General features: G+C 41.1%; 1 protein-coding gene across 1 annotated transcript in view; it reads left to right on the top strand.

Annotated features, from left to right (window-relative positions):
• Positions 1 to 19,629, top strand: part of LARS2 (leucyl-tRNA synthetase 2, mitochondrial) — a 142,622-nt gene that overhangs the window by 27,435 nt on the left and 95,558 nt on the right. The window contains exon 4 of the mRNA XM_075271251.1: positions 10,915 to 11,006. Coding sequence (XP_075127352.1) covers positions 10,915 to 11,006 — 92 coding nt within the window. The remainder of the gene's footprint in view (positions 1 to 10,914; positions 11,007 to 19,629) is intronic.

Here is a 19,629-nt window from a genome sequence, read left to right as displayed (position 1 = left end):
CAGCATGCAGGTTGGTGAACAAGCGAGACAAAAATACCCCTTTAAAGGATGTACTTTTATTAGCCTTTTTTTGTTTCATTGGGTATAAGAATCATCTACATACATTGCGGCTAGACCTTTAGTAAAGGGTAATTAAGTGTGTCATCGTTGCTAGCACGTATGTCTATATGACGGGGAACTGAATGTAATTACAGCAATAAGGAAAGTTAATGTTCCCACAGACGACACCTGTAATATTTCATATGCATTAACCAGCCCTTCTGAAGATGATAGAACTACGCGGAATAATCAATGAGCTTTGCTCTTGTTGTCCAATATTTTATCTTTCCATTCTTGAATTTCAATCATATTTGATGGGGATTAAGGAGCTCAGAGACTCTACCGTGACCCTTAAGCTGCTTTGGTGAAGTGGGATTTAACAAAGTAGAAATAGCTTTATTTTGTTGTTCTTCCTAAGAGGCAGAAAAAAAATTAAGAAATTGCTTCATTACATAATCTTTGCTGGCACGGTCAGCTAGGTAAGGGATTTGCACTTTTGTTTTATCGCTGCACTAACAAGCCAAGAACTAATACATGTAGTTTTCAGATGGCAATTCCTATTAAACAGTAAGGTTTCTAGAACCCACAGGATTAGACAATTGCTGCATCAAAAATGTGTGTGTGTGTGTGTGTCCCCATAGATTTATATGGATGGGCAGTAAAAGTGCAGTATGCAGCAGAAAAGCCTTGAAAAGCATAACAAATTTTGAGGTTGTGTTTTTTACTGCATTTTTTAACAGTGTTTTATCTGCTTTTCGCTATCTGAGGCTTTGGTCTAGACAGAACCCCCAAACGGTGTTTTGCATTGTTTTTGCAGTCTGTTTTTATAGAGGTAAACGTTTGCAGCAAGAGTTTTACACGCTGTGTATACCACCTACACAACATTTTTGGCATTTTAGAAAGGCCTCAAATTTAAGAAACATTGTATTATATTTTATTCAAGAATTTTAGTTTTTTTCCATGTATCAGTTTTAGTTCCTTCCAACATAAGTCACACATGATACACAAATAACTGCAGCTGCTAAACTCTGCTACACTGTAAGGCACATTGCACATGACTGAGTGTGCTTCCTACGTAGGGCTGAGTTTGTGGCAGATTGCACTCGGATGACACTTGAAGTGAGTTAAGGGGATATCGTCACTCCTTAGGGAGAGACCACCATATAGGTGTGTGGAGACTTAAGCCTTTAGCACTCCACTTTGCAAGGGACCATGGGAAGAATATGCAAATCTGTCTTCCATGATGTAATTAGGAAGTCAGGTGCCTCAGTGTTGCAAACCAATAGAGGGCGCTCACTGGAACGTGCAAGCCTGTCTTCCCTGATGTAATTAGGAAGACAGAATCTAAGTGATATGGCCCAATAAAGGCTGCTCCCTTTAACATCATGCTCCACCTTCCAAGAGGCCTTTGTTTTGCAATGATGCTGGGATTATTACCAAGTATAGTCTCTCAACCAAGGACGGCCGTTTCAATGTTATTGCATCTCGTCAGCCCGGTGTAGAGAAGACTAACCCGGTAGAGGTGAGAGGCTTAGACAGGGTTAAGGGGATATCGTCACTCCTTAGGGAGAGACCACCATATAGGTGTGTGGAAGTGAGTGACATCAAAGTGTTATGCAAGTGCATTCTGTGATGCATTCCCGTTTATGGGGGCTTCCGATCCATTTGGATGGTTAAGCCTGGTTAGCCTGCTCCGTGTCATCAGAACAGAATAGGCCGGAAGCCCCCCTATATGTGAATGCATAACGGAAAGCACTTGGATGTTACTCAGAGTGTCATCTGAGTGCATTCTGTTGAAAACGGCCCCACACCGGATGTACACTTGGTCATGTGCATAGGACCTAAATGAGAGAGCGCTATATTTCACAATAAGAATCTGCCACTGTAATAAATCAGTCGTTAGTCACATCTGTGTGTGTGACTAAAGATTGTACAGATGCTATAGAGATTATAGTCTGAATGAAAGAAATGAGTGCAACCTCCTAAGTATAGAATGAAAGACCTTCATTTAACAAGGTATATAACAAAGTTTCTACTATTCAGATGTAATATAATAATACATTTTATTTATATAGCGCCGACATATTCCGCAGCGCTGTACAATTTGTAGGGTTAAAATACAGACAGATACATTACAAAGAGAATCATTTCACACAATGGAACTGAGGGCCCTGCTCGCAAGAGCTTACAATCTGAGGTAGAGGGGGTGACACAAGAGGTAGATGGGGCGGCATTACTTATACAGGGGTCAGACACTTCTGTAATAGAGGTGACTGTCATTACACAAACATAAAACTTTATGAGCCGTCACCAGTCGTGTCCTGTAACATGTGGATGGAGCTTGGACCTATAAAGTTATCCTGAGATGACATCATATCATGTGGGGTAATGTGGGAGCGGGGACAGAGGACAGTTAAGGGTTTACGTTAGACATTGTGATAGGCTTGTCTGAAAAGATGCGTCTTTAGTTTGCGTTTGAAACTGTAGAAATTGGGAGTTAATCTGATTGTCCGGGGTAGAGCATTCCAGAGAAGTGGTGCAGCTCGGGAGAAGTCTTGTATACGAGCGTGGGAGGTTCTGATAATAGAGGATGTAAGTGTTAGGTCATTGAGTGAGCGGAGAGCTCGGGTTGGGCGGTAGACAGAGATGAGGGAGGAAATGTATGGAGGTGCGGCATTATGGAGAGCCTTGTGGATGAGTGTGATAACTTTATATTTTATTCTATATTGAATAGGCAGCCAATGTAGCGACTGGCACAGACCAGAGGCATCACTGTAGTGTCTAGCCTGATAGATGAGCCTGGCCGCTGCATTCAGAATAGATTGTAGAGGGGAGAGTTTAGTAAGGGGAAGACTGATTAGTAAGGAGTTACAGTAGTCAAGGCGAGAATGAATCAGAGAGACAGTAAGTGTCTTTAGTGTATCTCTGGTAAGTAAAGGGTGTATTCTGGAGATGTTTTTGAGGTGGAGGTGACATGAACGTGCAAGTGATTCAATATGAGGGGTGAAGGAAAGGTTTGCGTCAAACATAACCCCGAGGCAGCGGGCCTGCTGCCTAGGAGTTATAGTAAGGCCTGAGACTGCAATGGATATATCAGGGACAGATCTATTAGATGGTGGAAACAGTAGTAGTTCAGTCTTGGAGAGATTTAGTTTCAGATAGAGAGAGGACATGATATTTGAGACAGCAGAGAGACAGTCACTGGTGTTCTGTATGAGTGCAGGGGTGATGTCATGGGAAGATGTGTATAATTGGGTGTCATCAGCATAAAGATGGTACCTGAAGCCAAATCTGGCAATGGTTTGCCCAATGGGGGCTGTGTAGAGAGAGAAGAGCAGGGGGCCTAGGACCGAGCCCTGAGGAACCCCAACAGCAAGGGAAAGAGGGGAGGAAACAGTCATGTACTATTCATTTTTGAAAAAGTGGTTTAATAATTGGAGATATTCTTAAAATTTCATATTATTTTAGATTACGCTCTTAGAGCAGTGGTAAACCAGAGTGTTTCATTGTAATTATTAGGGTACAAACGATGTGCCGCCTGCTGTGCACAGCTATGTGCCGCTGGCGTTCACCCTTACATTTATTGACTTTTGCTTGTTAATTTGATGGTTTAGCAGGTAGATCTACAAATCCACATGGTTGGTAACAAGTGCTAATCAATAAATGTGATTGTAAACACTGTTGTCATAGACTTGCAGATGCTTAGAAAGGTGGAGAATCTACTACTGGATCAATTCTGAGCTATATACCATATTGAGAAGAACCAATATTGTCTGATGTGGAGAACAGTTCATTGGTGGTATGGATTAATTACAGCTTCAAGGGTTACTTTATTTTAATGTGTAATTCCCACTTTATTTTATTTATTTTTTGCTATTGTCTCAGGGGGTGTTGGGTGAAATTTGTTTCAAATGTACTTTGTTAACCTAACTTCCTTTTAATAGAAAACTGACTGTAAAGTTCCCATTAAGTTCTAACTTGCATACATCTGTACTCGGTGCAGTATGCAGAGCTGCCAAAGGGGATGGCCACTTCAAATGGCTGTATGTCTGGTTCTATGTCACCTGAAAAAATGATTTTCAGCAATTATACACTGCTAAGATTGGACTACTAGCTATAAAAGAACTAGAGATATTACTAGATAAAAACACAATCAAGAAAGGTTTATATATATATATATATATATATATATATATATATGCAGCAGGATTCCATTAAATCTAGTGAACAGTTGAGTTGATTGTTATCGATCACAATGTGTACAAATGAAGATTCTTATTACAGCAGATGAAATGGTCATTAACTTTTCAACAGTCTTAGTGTATATCAATAGCACAAACGGATATAGTAGACTTTGTAATATATCTTATCAGAATAATGCCTCTTTCTCCACTTCTTTGGCTTATTTATTCTAGCCTCTCCCTGCTACACTGACATTCACTCTGAATCTGCATAATTGCTTCTTTCTGGAAGGTGTCAGATTGCTGGTCATTATAGAAACCTATAGATAGGGAAAGAGTGTGCAGGAGCCTAGTGAGAGATTAGACAGGCACAAACACAGACCATTGCAGACAACAGTAAGCCTAAATCTGTAATTGTGTAGGACACTCATTGCAGATAACATCATAAATCACAGACAAAAACTGTCCTGAGTGCAGGACTTTTTCTTTCACCAGCATGATGAACACCATGTCAGATACCTGACAAGAACCCATTATAGTTACTGTTTGTATTTGTCATATACTGAATGCATCCCTGTTAGGATTTCAGTTTTTCTGTTTCTAGAATGGAAATCCTTATGGAGCCATGAACATAGTCTAAACTTTGTATCTTATTTAATGTATTTTATTCACATAGATACAGATCAGTAGTTACGAATATAGATTAATGCAGTATATATGATTTATCAAACACATCTACAAGTCAGCAGTTTTTCACTAATCTAGTTTCGTTGAACATACTCATTATATTTTATATGCAAGGAAGCTCAACTGGCATCTGGCATCTCCAAACTAGATTTGTGAGTACAGAACCCATGAATTCAGCTGCCCTTTTCTTTCAAATGTGGTGATGCTTTAATGTTGTGACAGGAATTAAAGACGCAAACATAGGAAAGCAAAGACAGTGGGGTATTAAGATATCATCTTTGAGGAGGGAGCGAAGACTCTGTTAACACCACATTAATGAGGACCTTTCACCACCTTCACCAACTCCAACTCTTTGCATCCTTCAGTAGGTGCCACTCCAATTATTTAATCTCGTATCATATAGCATGTGATTCAGGGCCAAAATTGAATGCTTTTCAACTAAATATGTTGCTGCTTTCTGTCTGAAAAACCTCTCTACATTTCCTGCCACTGGACTTCTCCCTTCCATCTCATTTACAGTTCACTCCTCAGTTACCAGTACCTTCATAGCTTTATTAGATAAATAACTTGGAATCACAGTAAGTGGAGTGGGCAGGTAATTTCTCTCGTCATACAGTAGATGCAGATCGCTGCAAATATACATGTACACTAACTGTTGCTCTGTACAAAGGACTGAAAATTCTGTAAATCTCACAGCTTTTAATGTAAGAAAACTTATTTGTACTTGTATCTTCTTGATGACTGTGTGATTAAAAGTGGGATGTTATTCACAGACAAGCAGCATTCCTTACTGTGCTCATATATTGCTCTTTTCCACTGTCAGGGATCTTTTAGCTGTGTCTTACCTGCATGTATTTGCCATGTATCTTAAGTGTTCCTTAATCTCCTATATTATTGTCACTTGGGCTTTTCTCAACTATTTGTTTGCTCTTGTACAGTTACTCCTGGCAGACTGGCAGAACAGTCTCAGTAATGGAAATGTGAGGGGGCAGACTACTCCATGTTGCACACATCAACAGCCTCAGAGACAAATGCAAAATGTGCTTCAGCCGTAATGTAATTATTAGCTGCAGAAAAAAAATCAGCCTTCCACACAAAAAGCAACAGTGATTAGATGTCCTCAAAGGTCTATTATGACCTTATGGGGACATAGTGAAAAAAAAAAAATGAATAGAAAAGTAAAAAAAAAAAAGTAAATAAAATAATAATAATGTTAATAACACACCCTTATTAAAGGTTATAGCCTCACCTCCGACAACGCCATGCAAAATATAAATTACCATAACGGAGAGGAAAAACTATTTTTAAAAGGTTTTTAGTAACTCTTTGTGTTGTTAAATTAAAAAAAAAAAAATTAAATAAAATAAAGTGAAAAACAGACACATTTTACCTCCTCTTTTGTTTGTTTTCCCGGATATAAATAAATAAATTAAAACATATGTAAAAATAACATGGAAATAAAGCCCTATATGTCACTAAAAAGTAAACCCGAAAATGTGTCTGGTCCTGAACCAGAAATTGGCCCAGTAATGAAGTGGTTAAATTAACAACCACTTTAAATATTCTGCATGGATCTGGATTTTAAAATGTAGGGGGAAAAAAGTAGTCCATTATACTTGCTACAATATTGCAGAAATGGTTATTACACATTGACTCATTTTTGCTCCATATGAAAAAATTGTTTTGAAGATATTGCTATTATGTTTAGAAAGTATGTGTTGCTATGTCATTATGATTGTACCCTTGTTAAATATGGGTAATATTATTGTTTTTCAGTCAAAGCTCTATGGCATTTCCTTTTTCTAAGCAGCAAATGGATTGCATTTTATAAAGAGAAGGGAAAATGCTCCACAATGAAGAAATTATATTCTAAACCCACAGCAGCTTTTAGCATTGATTTGTGGTTGAACTGAAGAAACCTGACGTTTTGTTGATATTGCCTACAAGTCATAATTATACTTGCACAGAGATATTAAAGGGATTGTCTCTCTTTCAAATACTTAGGGAGTCATGTCCCCCCTGACCCTTCCCATTTGTATCGCCTTAACTATCTCCCACTACTCGAGACTATTGCGGCGAACCTTCAGAAATACGGTTTGCACGCCCTTACATGGTGTGGTTGTATTCACGCCCTTAAAATGGATGTGGTCCCTCGACTCTTGTATCTATTCCAGGCACTCCCTATTCACCTCCTGCGTGCCTTCTTCACCAGAGTTCAGTCCCTGAATGTGGTTTGGCGCAGAGTAGGATAAAATACCAGACATTTACCCGCCGCAAGGACAGGCAGAGGGGCACGGGCTTGCTGGACCTTAGGGCTCGTTCACATCTGCGTTCTCCTCTCCGTTCTGCAGGTTTCCGTTTCCTGCATAAAACAGAGCAGGATACGGAAACCTGCAGGAGTCTTTCTCACCCATTCATTTGAATGGGTGAGAAAGCTGTCCGGCCGTGAGCGGCAGTGAGCGTTTTGCACACTCCGCCGCGAAACCGGGTTTTTTTAATCCGGACACAGAGTCGGACATGCAGTACTCTGTGTCCGGATTAAAAAATCCAGTTTCGCGGCGGAGAGCATAAAACGCTCACCGCCGCTCACGGCCGGACCCGGTCTGTGCTTTCCGTCTTTTTGCTTGCAGAAGACGGAAAGCACAGAACGGAGAGTAGAACACAGGTGTGAACGTAGCGTTAGACTTTATTACCATTCCGCGGTATTGCACCATCTTTTTGACTTGTGCTACCGTGGCATGGGCAAGCAATGGGTTTCTATCACGGCCGATCTGATTTCAGTTCCCCTCCCCTCATTACCTTGGATCACGGCCCATTTTCACCTGGGCTCTGCCAGGCATTTGCTTCTCTCTTCGCTCTTCCTTAAGACCTGGGATTCGATGTGCTCCAGAGGGAGCGTGGCTAGAGTCCCTGGCCCCCTTAATCTCCTCATCCACAACCCCATGTTCCTCCCTGGGATACTTCACGGATAGATTTTTCTGCTGGCGCAACGGCGACAACGTTAGACTCAGACAGGTGGCTGGGGATCCACCCCTTCTTCCTCTAGCCCAGTTGTGCGCCTCTCACACTGACCTTCACTTAGTATTCCTGGAGTACAGGCAACACAGGGCCTTCCTTCTGAAGTTCTCTCTGCCCCCTCTCCTTTCCTCTGATGTGATTGACCTGGAATTCATCCTCTCCCACACTGACTTTTCCCCGCATGCACTCTTGATTCTCTACAGCATTCTGCACTACAGTACTCCTGGCTTCCTGCTTATACAGGCCCCTGGGAGTCAGACCTTCATGCCTGCCTCCTTCCCGCTGACTGGGATAAGTCCCTGTTTGCACATAAACTTCCATTGCCTTGCAGTGCACAAGAAAAGAACTTTTGTCTCAGTGGTATCGGTGCCCTGATTTCCTCCACAGAATCTATCTTGCTGTGACTGACTGGTATTAGCGCTGTGGTACTGAAAAGCGCACTTTGTACTATATTTGGTGGGAGTGTGACATTTCTAGGCCCTTTTGGGGTTCTGTGTTCGCCCTTTATGCTAAGGTGTGTGGTCGCTCCATCGCAGTGACTCCCCAACTGGCCCTTTCAGTTATCCCTGGCAGGATTTCGGCAGTGACGAAGGACCTCCTGCGACACTTTCTCACAGCTGCCATAACCGTCATTCTCAGACATTGGCAGTGCACTGTTGCGCCCTCTCTGGTGGAATTTCTTCAGGAGCTTCTCCTAATAAGGAGAATGGAGGCCCTGGTGGTGGAGGATTCCGTTGACTCCTCCAAGTTTACGGCTCTCTGGTGGCCTTGGGTGGTGTTCCAGGATTCAACTGAATTCTCCTCTTTTTTTCTCCTGATGTAGCACTACCGTTTTTATCCTTTTTCCCCCCTCCCCTGGTGGAGGTTGCTGGTTATCCTTCCCTCCCTTTGTGCACCCCTTTTACCTTTTTTCTTCTCCTGTATGTGTTTTCCCGAATGCAGTTCCCTTTGTGTGTTTTCCTCGTCTGATTGTTTGCGCCCCCCCCCCCCCATATCCTTATTAACGTTATTTTTGTAGCCCTATACTTCTGGGCCTTCCATCCCTTTATTGTCTTAGCATATTTTACAATTCTGGATGGGGTCTCATCCCTTTCCTCTTGTTCACAAGCGAGGTCTGTGTGCCATTACGCCTTTGTTTTGTTTTTGTCTTTTTCTGTTATACTTGAAAAATGTAAAATTCAAAGTAAACCTAAAGGGATTGTCTCAAAATGACAACGCCTTTCTTTATTGAACCTTGTCCGGCTTCATAACCCTTAGCTTCCGGGGTAAGCTCTGAACAGTAGTACACTTAGCTGCAAGGGAAATGTGGTCTTACATAGCAGCCCTACAAATGACTGGTATCTATGTAAGAGTAAGATCTCGGTCTCCTAGATGGGTGATACCTATTTGATCTGATATTTTTTTTATTCATCCCACATTGCAGAGTAAAATTTCAGCTCTTGCCATGAAGGCCAGAACAGGGTCACTAGAGTCATTGAATTCTCATTAAATGGAAAATATAAGGTGCTAGAGGCCCACATACTCAATTTATTGCACTTCCCCTGCTCTGACAGTACACAAACTATGGGTCTGATCAGTGACTACAAAACCTGGCCCCCCACTAAACATTATACCTCACTCTGCTTCGCTAAACCGTACAGGCACTGCTGAAACATCAGGGAGTGCAGCACCTACTTGGACATGAATAAGTACAGATTTCCTCTGAGATTGTATTGGCCCGTGGTTATATTTTTAAATGTTGAACTACTAACTTCCAGAAATGTTATATTGTGTTTCTTGTTAAAGCATTGACCTAAAGGAGAAGTAGCAGGGTGTGTGTATAGTATATTATGACCAAATGCAAGGAGTGACACTCTTCTTAAAGGGGTTTTCCCAACTCGCCTGCTCACCAACTTGCAGGTTGTAATCTCTATTCACTTCCTGGTTTTCTCAGTAAATTGGTGGGTGTGGTTTCACTATTATACTACATGGGCTGGGAGAGAAAAACAAACTTAGGCTCCGTTCCCACGGAGTAACGCGCCGCGCATTCAGACACGTAGACACATGTCAGAGTGTGAGCTCTCAAAACAGATCCCATTCACTTCAATGTGTGTCGGCTTACGGAGGCTACACATTGAAATCAATGGGAGGCTTTTTAACCCATTGATTTCAATGTATAGCGAGCGTGAGCCGGCACACATTGAAGTGAATGATCTGTTTTGAGCGCTCACAGTCTGACACATGTATACGTGTCTGAATGCGCGGCGCGTTACTCCGTGGGAAAGGAGCCTTAGATGCTGCAGGACCAAGAGTCAGCTTGCAATAAACTCACTTTTAGCTATGTGTTTACGTACAGAGGTAATAGACTTCCTGTCTCAGCCCTTATCAGCAAAGCTCAATTAGCAGACCTGATAACTGGAAAAGCGGGAGATAAACAGCTCAGAAATACCAACTCACTCCGAGCACTCAGCTCCCCCTCCCCTCAAGAAAGCAGAGAGCTAAGTCACTTGTCCTGGGCGGTGAGATAAGATCCTCCCCAGTTCCGTGGTTATGGAAACACAGTGTAAACAATGAAATGAATAATCTCAGATAATAGCCAAACAAAGAAGTTTTGCTGAAGCAATGTATTTAGGAAAAGTCTTAAATCCACAGCAGTATACATAGGATCCTTGAGATGGGACAACCCTGTTAACAAACTTTGTTTAAAGGGGTTGACCAATATGGTTTTTAAAGTCATAGCAAATAAAAAAAAAAATTATACTTTATGATCCCTTTGCCACTTCTGTACCTATGCGTGTCCCTATAGAGAAAGTTGCAGAAAATAACTGGTCACTGATGGATGAGCTGGTATTTCCTGTGTGTCCAAAAATAGAGACGCGGTATCCATTGGAATCTGAGATGCACAGGGATTGAAAGACAATTCGTTTTGCAATGAAGGACCGCCTACTTGTTTCCTACTTGTCTTTTATTTGTTACTTTGGAATGACTTTTTAATTTTTATTTCTTTCAGGTCATCAACCCAATGGGTTGGGATGCATTTGGACTGCCAGCTGAAAATGCTGCTATTGAACGAGGCTTAAATCCTGACACCTGGACCAAAAGGTATTTACTTTATTGTGCAAATTATTACTTGTATGTTCCAGTACTAATGGAGAGGAGAATCAGTCTCAGAATAAAACTCACAGAGGATGTTATAGATGTATTTCTTATAATATTATGCTTGATATTAAAAGTAGAATACTACAGTTTCATGCTAATTCTCTGTTGTGGAGTTGTTTCCTTCACATGTTTCTGTATGTCTCCTCCTCCTATCATGATATCACAAATAAAATTTTAATGGGAACCTGTTAGACTTTTTGGGACCTCTAAACTGCTGTTTGGGTTTAGAGTAGAAGATGAACCACATCAGCTCATCCAGTGACTATGGTCCCTCAACTGCAATTGAGGCTTGTATAAATGCTCCAGGTACTGGGGAAAAATGCATAGAAAAACTAAATTGTGAATGTCTCCCTTGGGACATATTATGTAACAAAAACACATCCATATTTAAAAAACAACAAAAAAAAAACAAATATAAAAAACATAGACTCAAGCACCACTATAAATACCCTGTTCGTCTATGAAAATGTCTGTAATTCAAATGTGAACCTGTTTTACTCCACCATATATATTTAATCTACTTTAATCTACACACATATGTGTATATGGTATTTTTTTGGTACAGTATACCCTCAATAACATAAAAAAAAAAACTCTCTAAAAGGGCTATTAATGGACTGTCCTACAGCAGTGGTTCTCAACCTGTGGTACTTATATTCCAGGGGGTACACCATGATGTTTTTGAGTGCCATGGTAGAGAACCAGTAATCTGGAAGTGATATTTTAGGAAGTTTTGAGGATACTGGGGGGCTAGTGCTGCTCAAACCACCCATCATCTTCAAATATTGAGACTGCCACGCAGAGGCAGACATCAAAAGATGCCTTTTGTAACAGTTGGTAGTCTGTGCCGAACGGATCATAGGTGTGAAGCAGTGGCGTAACTGGAAATGGCGGGGCCCCGTGGCGAACTTTTGACATGCCCCCCCCCCCCTTCCTGACTGACACCGATGACCGACCAACCCCCCCCCCCCCCCGCATTCCTGCGTACTCTATTATGCCCCATAGTGGCCCCTGCACACAGTATTATGCCCCATAGTGGCCCCTGCACACAGTATTATGCCCCATAGTGGCCCCTGCACACAGTATTATGCCCCATAGTGGCCCCTGCACATAGTATTATGCCCCATAGTGGCCCCTGCACATACTATTATGCCCCATTGTGACCCCTGCACACAGTATGCCCCATAATGAACACCCATGAACAATTATTATACTCTGGGGTCTTTTCAGACTCCAGAGTATAATAATCGGAGAGGGGGGGGGGGGGGGGGGGGTTACAAGCATAAAAACACTGTCACTCACCTACCTTCGGCTCCGCTGCAGTCCTCAGTGCTGTTAGCCATCTTCAATGACGTTACATGACCCGAGACGCAGGTCCCGGTCAAGTGTTGTCGGGGACGTCACACGACTAGGCCCGATGCCTGTATGGAGCGTGGAGAGGTAAGTAACTGTGTTTTTTATGTTACCTTACCTCTCCCTTTACTGGCTACCCATTGCCCAGCAAATTGAGTTCAAGTTACTAACACTGACATACAAAGCCATCCACAACCTGTTCCCTCGATATATCGCTGACCTAATTTCCTGCCACCTGCCCACACGTAACCTCAGATCCTCCAATGACCTCCTACTCCGCTCTTATCCGCTCTTCACACAACCGTCTCCAAGATTTCTCCCATGCATCCCCCATACTCTGGTACTCCTAACCAAGACGTTTAAGACTGACCCCCACAATCACAGGCTTCAAGAAGGCCCAGAAGACTCACCTATTCAGAAAGGCGTACAACCTCAATAACACTACTGTCACCACACCACCATCTGTACAGTCTCCCCCTCACCTTCTGTCTCTATCCCTTTTCCCTCACAGACTGTAAGCCCTCGCGGACAGAGCCCTTTATCCCACTGTGCCAGTCGTTCATTGTTAGTATTATATTTGTTTTGTGTATTTTGTGTACTGTATGTAAACCCCCAAATTTAAAGAACCATGGAATTAATGGTACTATATAAATAAATAATAATAATACCGGCAAGTGTAAATCCTAAGGTTTCATGGCATGGCAGAGTTGCTGATGATGCTCTTGAGTCACCTTGGAGCCCTGGTCTAGTTTTCCATGCCACGATATTGTATGTGAATAAAGCACTATAGCAGTGGCTCACTGCTCTGACTAATAGAAGTGGAAAGTAGACTACCCCTTTTATTCTATTTTCTGGAAACTTTTAATTGACCCTAAATATAAAGCACCATTAGTTTTTTACTTTATCACTTATTTATAGAAATCTTTGAATTGTGTATTACTTAAGAGACACATACTTTTTCCCCTTTTAATGGTGCTTATGTAACATGCAATTTGTATCACTGCAGAGTCTAAGAGATCTAAACATCCTGCTTATAGAACAAAGGTAATTACATCCTGATTACAGAACCCTCAAAATTCTGCCTATTTGCGGCCTCCCGCGATTAACTATTCTACTCCACCATCGCAGCCCAATTTGTAAATTCTGTTTTGCACCCTGACAGGTTTTAAGTTAAACTGGATTTTTTTTAAGCAAATGTCCAAAACTGCATACCTTTTTTTTTATATTTTAAGGAATAGCTCAGCCCCGTCAGAGCCAGAACTAGATGTACTGGTGATTAAAGATAGATCTTGATGTCACCAGTGACTGTATTTATAATGTGTATTTATATAATTCATTTTTTCATGATGGGAAGATGACACAGAATGGTACATCTTATCACACTTTGTCACAGTACAGTAGCTGGAAGATGTGATATGTAGGGTTAAAAATCGCAAAGATAATATTTTGTTGACATGATAAACTATTTTAGAAAACTATTAAATATTACTGAATAAAGCACATATTATAGCTGGGTTTTCATAGTTGGGGGGATATTGTCACTCCATAGGGAAAGACCACCATTTAGGTGTGTGGAGTCTTATTAAGCCATTAGCGCTCCACTGTACAAGGGAACATGGGAAGAATATGCAAATCTGACTTCCATGATGTAATTAGGAAGGCAGAGCCTCAGTCATGCAGCCCAATAGGTGGCGCTCCCTTTAACATCATGCCCGACCTTCTCAGAGGCCTTTGTTTGTTTATTTGTCCTTGACTGAGAGACTACCTGGTAAAATTCCAACATCATTGCAAACAAAGGCCTCTGAGAAGATTGGACATGATGTTAAAGGGAGCGCCACCTATTGGGCTGCATGACTGAGGCTCTGTCTTCCTAATTACATCATGGGAGTCAGATTTGCATATTCTTCCCATGGGTTTTCATAGTGTAACAGCTGCACATGTTTGAAACCCATATTTGTGGTGGATATGGGTGCAGAAATTTGAAGTTACCGTATATACTTGAGTATAAGCCGAGCTTTTCAGCATAGTTTGTGTGCTGAAAAAGCTCCCCCCCCAAAAAAAAATTGACCAGCTGTAATAGTAACGTATAGAATCTCCCATAAAATAGTGAAAAAAAGAAGCTTAAAAAAATATATATATATATAATAAAAGAATAAAATAAATAAAAGTTCTAAATCCCTCCTTTCCCTAGAATACATATAAAAATAGAAAATGACTGTGAAAACACATACACATTAGGTATCCCTGTGTCTGAGAGTGCCTGGTCTACTGAATATAGGGTATCTTCAGTGCTCCTGTTCCGTCGGGAAGGGGTTAATACGAGCCCTGCAGATACCCTATATTGAGCCAGGCTGAATTCCAAGTGGGAGAAAAAAATTCCAGTCCTTAAGCTCAGGGAAGGGGCAGACAGACAACCAAAACACCCCCTCCCCTTACCCAGCACCCAGCATCTACTGCACCCAAAATCTCCGACCATTTCAATTTTTGAAATTTTCCGTAGCTGCTGCTCGGCTTACTCACAAATTTGTGTGGCTATTGGCCACCATGGGTGGGCCATAGTTTCAGATATTTAAATGGAGGCAACCACATACAATGATGCAAGACTGTGGTGTGTGTACAAGGGAAATAACACTTTAGTGACTGGTTAACTTTAAAATGAATATATTGACATTTTTTATACAATTCATAAAACCAGATAGTCAAATACAGTGTAATTTTTTTCTAAGCTGTTTTGATTTTTGGATTACCGGTATATATTTTTTATTCCGGTTTTCTATGCATGATTATTGGGGCTACCATCTTGCCTCAGTTTTTCATCTGGTCTATTAAACGAATTTAGTGATATGCTATACATCATAGTCATGACCATAAGCAGCAATGGTATGAAGCTGACTTCTTAAGGTCTATGAAACCATGTTTTAAGCATGTGTCTATAAAAAAAACACCACAGAAAAATATAATTGCAAGTAATACTGACAATAGATGACATCCAACCTTATCTACAGTGTTGGCCAAAAGTATTGGCACCCCTGCAATTCTGTCAGATGATACTCAGTTTCTTCCAGAAAATGATTGCAAGCACAAACTCTTTTGGTATTAATATCTTCATTTATTTTGCTTGCAATGAAAAAACACATAAGAGAATGAAAAAAAAAAAGTCAAATCATTGATCATTTTACACAAAACTCCAAAAATGGTCCGGACAAAAGTATTGGCACCCTCAGCCTAATACTTGGTAGCACAACCTTTAGACAAAATAACTGTGAACAACCGCTTCCGGTAACCATCAGTGAGTTTCTTACAATGCTCTGCTGGAATTTTAGACAATTCTTCTTTGGCAAACTGCTCCAGGTCCCTGAGATGTGAAGGGGGCCTTCTCCAAACTGCCATTTTGAGATCTCTCCACAGGTGTTCTATGGGATTCAGGTTTGGACTCCTTGCTGGCCACTTTAGAAGTCTCCAGTGCTTTCTCTCAAACCATTTTCTAGTGCTTTTTGAAGTGTGTTTTGGGTCATTGTCCTGCTGTAAGACCCAGGACCTCTGAGGGAGACCCAGCTTTCTCACACTGGGCCCTACATTATGCTGCAAAATTTGTTGGTAGTCTTCAGACTTCATAATGCCATGCACACGGTCAAGCAGTCCAGTGCCAGAGGCAGCAAAGCAACCCCAAAACATCAGGGGACCTCCGCCATGTTTGACTGTAGAGACCGTGTTCTTTTCTTTGAAGGCCTCTTTTTTTTTTTTTTTTTGTTGATGTTCATGCCTTTTCCCAAAAAGCTCGACTGTTGTCTCATCTCACCAGAGAACATTCTCCAAAACGTTTTTGGCTTTCTCAGGTAAGTTTTGGCAAACTCCAGCCTGGCTTTTTTATGTCTCTGGGTAAGAAGTGGGGTCTTCCTGGTTATCCTACCATACAGTCCCTTTTCATTCAGACACAGACAGATATTATTGGTTGACACTGTTGTACCCTCCAACTGCAGGGCAGATTGAACTTGTTTGGATGTTAGTCGAGGTTCTTTATCTACCATCCGCACAATCATGCGTTGAAATCTCTCGTCAATGTTTCTTTTCCGTCCACATCTAGGGAGGTTAGCCACAGTGCCATGGGCTTTAAACTTCTTGATGACACTGTGCACGGTAGACACAGGAACATTCAGGTCTTTGGACATGGACTTGTAGCCTTGAGATTGCTCATGCTTCCTCACAATTTAGCTTCTCAAGTCCTCAGACAGTTCTTTGGTCTTCTTTCTTTTCTCCATGCTCAATGTGGTACACACAAGGACACAGGACAGAGGTTGAGTCAACTTTAATCCATTTCAACTGGCTGCAAGTGTGATTTAGTTATTGCCACCACCTGTTAGGTGCCTCAGGTAAGTAACAGGTGCTGTTAATTACACAAATTAGAGAAGCATCACATGATTTTTCAAACAGTACCATACTGTTGTCCACCCCTTTTTATGTTTGGTGTTGAATTATATCCAATTTGGCTTTTTGACAATTCTTTTTGTGGTTTTCCATTGAAGACAAATTAAATGAAGATAATAATACCAAAAAAAATTGTGATTGCAATCATTTTCTGGAAGAAAATGAGTATTATCTGACAGAATTGCAGGGGTGCCAATACTTTTGGCCAACATTGTAGATAAGGTTGGATGTCATCTATTGTCAGTATTACTTGAAATTATATTTTTCTTTGGTGTTTTTTTTTATAGAGGTGTGATTTTCTATTGTAATCCTGTTTATGTTGTAAATCAGGTGAGCTCTGCAAAGAAAACCCCGATAGAATTGACATCTCTCATTCTTAGGTTTAGTGGCAGCACTCTCATTGCTTCAAATGGCTCATTTGCATAATGACAAAAATGAAAATATTTCTGCATTGGTGGCACTGATTCACAAGAAAAAAAAAACACAGTTTCATTCACAAGACCCTAACCTATCTACCTGTACGGCTAGGCTGATATGCTGTATTCTGGTGAAAGACTCCCTTTAACCCTTTTCCGACTAAGAATGTGCCTGTAATCAGTTGTTTTACCAATCAGACACAATAACCTATTGGTTATCAAACAAAGTCCTGGTACAAACTGTATGGGAATGTATCACCAGAAAAATGACCAATGTTTTAAACATGTTTAGAGAAGGTGACAGGCAGAGTGCTGATGTCCCGCTATATCAGCCCCAGGTTTCTGACCTATGTGTGGTCCAGCGCGGGTCTTGAATAGGCTTCAGCCCCAGGTGTAGGTCCCAAGTTTATTACTGACCCATAAAAGCCTGCACTTCAGAGCAGATCCTGTGAGAGAGAGATGGTGGCTGGGTCTGTCCTGACACACAGAGTCCAGTGAGACTATATTGCGCTCTTTTTGTTTAATCGTGTAGCTGGTAGTAAGCCACCTGTACAGTTAGTACTTATTGCTTGGTTAGCACTCAGATGAGCAGGGTTTTCTTTCACATTCTTTTGCCTGAAGTTAAAGGGCTATTCCCATGACGCTTGTTCACTAACCTGCAGGCTATTGTGCTCTCTTCACTTCCTGCTTTTCTTGGCACATAGGTTTGCGGGGTTTCACTTGCACGGATTTGTTGTAAATGAATTACCACAGTGTGAAGCTGATGTAGCAGAGCTGGATTTGAGTCAGTTTGCACTACATACAGAGGTAACGGACTCCCTAGCACAGTCCTTTATCAGCCAAATTCAATTAAACTGACTGATAAGAGCTCAGAAATCCTGGAGCTCGCTGAGAAGCTCCGCTACTTAAAAGTCACAAACAGCTCAGAGCTGCTCCCAGCCCCTCCCTCCCCCCTGAGAGCAGGCAGCTACGTCACTTGACAAATGAGCAGATAATCCCAAGGACCATAGAAAGGGAGTGTAAACAATGAAGTGAATAAATGAAGATAGCGGCCAAACAAAGCACTATACTAGCAGCATAGATAGGACCCTTGTGATGGGACAACCCCTTTAAGGCTGAGTTTTATTTTGCTCATTTTGTGCCTGATGTGAAGGTTTATCTATTTTGCTGTTTTTCTAAATACACCTGTTTGCTACAGATTTTGTGTACCTCTCTCTTCTGATAAAGGGAGTCTTTCTACATTGAACTGGTTATACAGCTAATCCCAGTACATTGTAGATGTGACTTTGCAGTTTCCAAATGTGCCCTGTCAGTAAGCGTTGGAGCCGCTTTTTCATTTAACTCAACATTTTATTCACATGTAAATGAGAAGAAAGTACTTGGCTTGGGAGACTAGAGCTGAGGCCAAACCCCAGTCATGCAAAGACATGCCTCCAAAGCACTTCACCCCTCATTTGCATGTGAATAACAAATTTACAACGAAAATAGGGCTCCAAATCTGAGACACATTTGGAACTGTAGAAACACCTCTAACAGGTAGTGGGGATGGATTTATAACCAAGTTACAGTTGACAGTCCCTTTAACATAAAACATAGTTCTCATTTTCTGGTGATACATCTCCATTATGTTTGTACCAGGTCGTTTTAGCTTCACCTACAGATTGCAGAGACTCGCCCCATAGCCATCTCTGGTGTCTCCTGGATAGTCAGCACAGAACATTATTCCTTTTGTTTTTTAATTGCATTTGCATATCATGTACCAGTGTTAAGCCTGTACGTTACGGATCAGTGAATGTACTAAAGATTACAGCTTAGAATAATTGTTATATTTTTAATCATTCTGCATTAATTAGCTTTTTATTTGCCTTGAACCAGATTAAATCATTGTGTTTGTTTCAATGTTTTCAACGCTTAAACCTCATTTCAATTTACGTAGCCAGGAAAAACCTTCAAATTATTTTTTTTTAATAGATTTTTCCTTTGTTTTCTTTTCTTTTTAAAGTGGAGCATTTTTTTTTTCTATTCCGTTGTACCATGTTCTCCCTTTATGAGGTTGAAAAGTTGTCTATTGATGGCAATACAGAGCAAAAAGAACAATGTGAAATGACTCATTGTCACAGAGCATATAAAGCAGAGTTCACCTGCAATGCTCAGGTATTGTCTATCTGTCTGCATTGTGGATTGCAGCAGCCTAATGATTGTGTCTGGACTTTGGTTACAAGAGGAAGAAGCTGTCCCCATGTTTGCGTCTATTGTGCTGTAATAAACACTTTGTGGATCGGCAGGACACAGCCTATATACCTTACACAACTCCAGGCTCTAAAATAGTCACTCAGCATGTTACGCCAATTTCAATTTTTCTTTTTACAAAG

Source organism: Leptodactylus fuscus, chromosome 4 (assembly GCF_031893055.1).
Source record: "Leptodactylus fuscus isolate aLepFus1 chromosome 4, aLepFus1.hap2, whole genome shotgun sequence".
Lineage (NCBI taxonomy): Eukaryota > Metazoa > Chordata > Amphibia > Anura > Leptodactylidae > Leptodactylus > Leptodactylus fuscus.
Note: the sequence above shows the minus strand (reverse complement) of the source record. Positions and strands in the feature narration are given on the sequence as shown.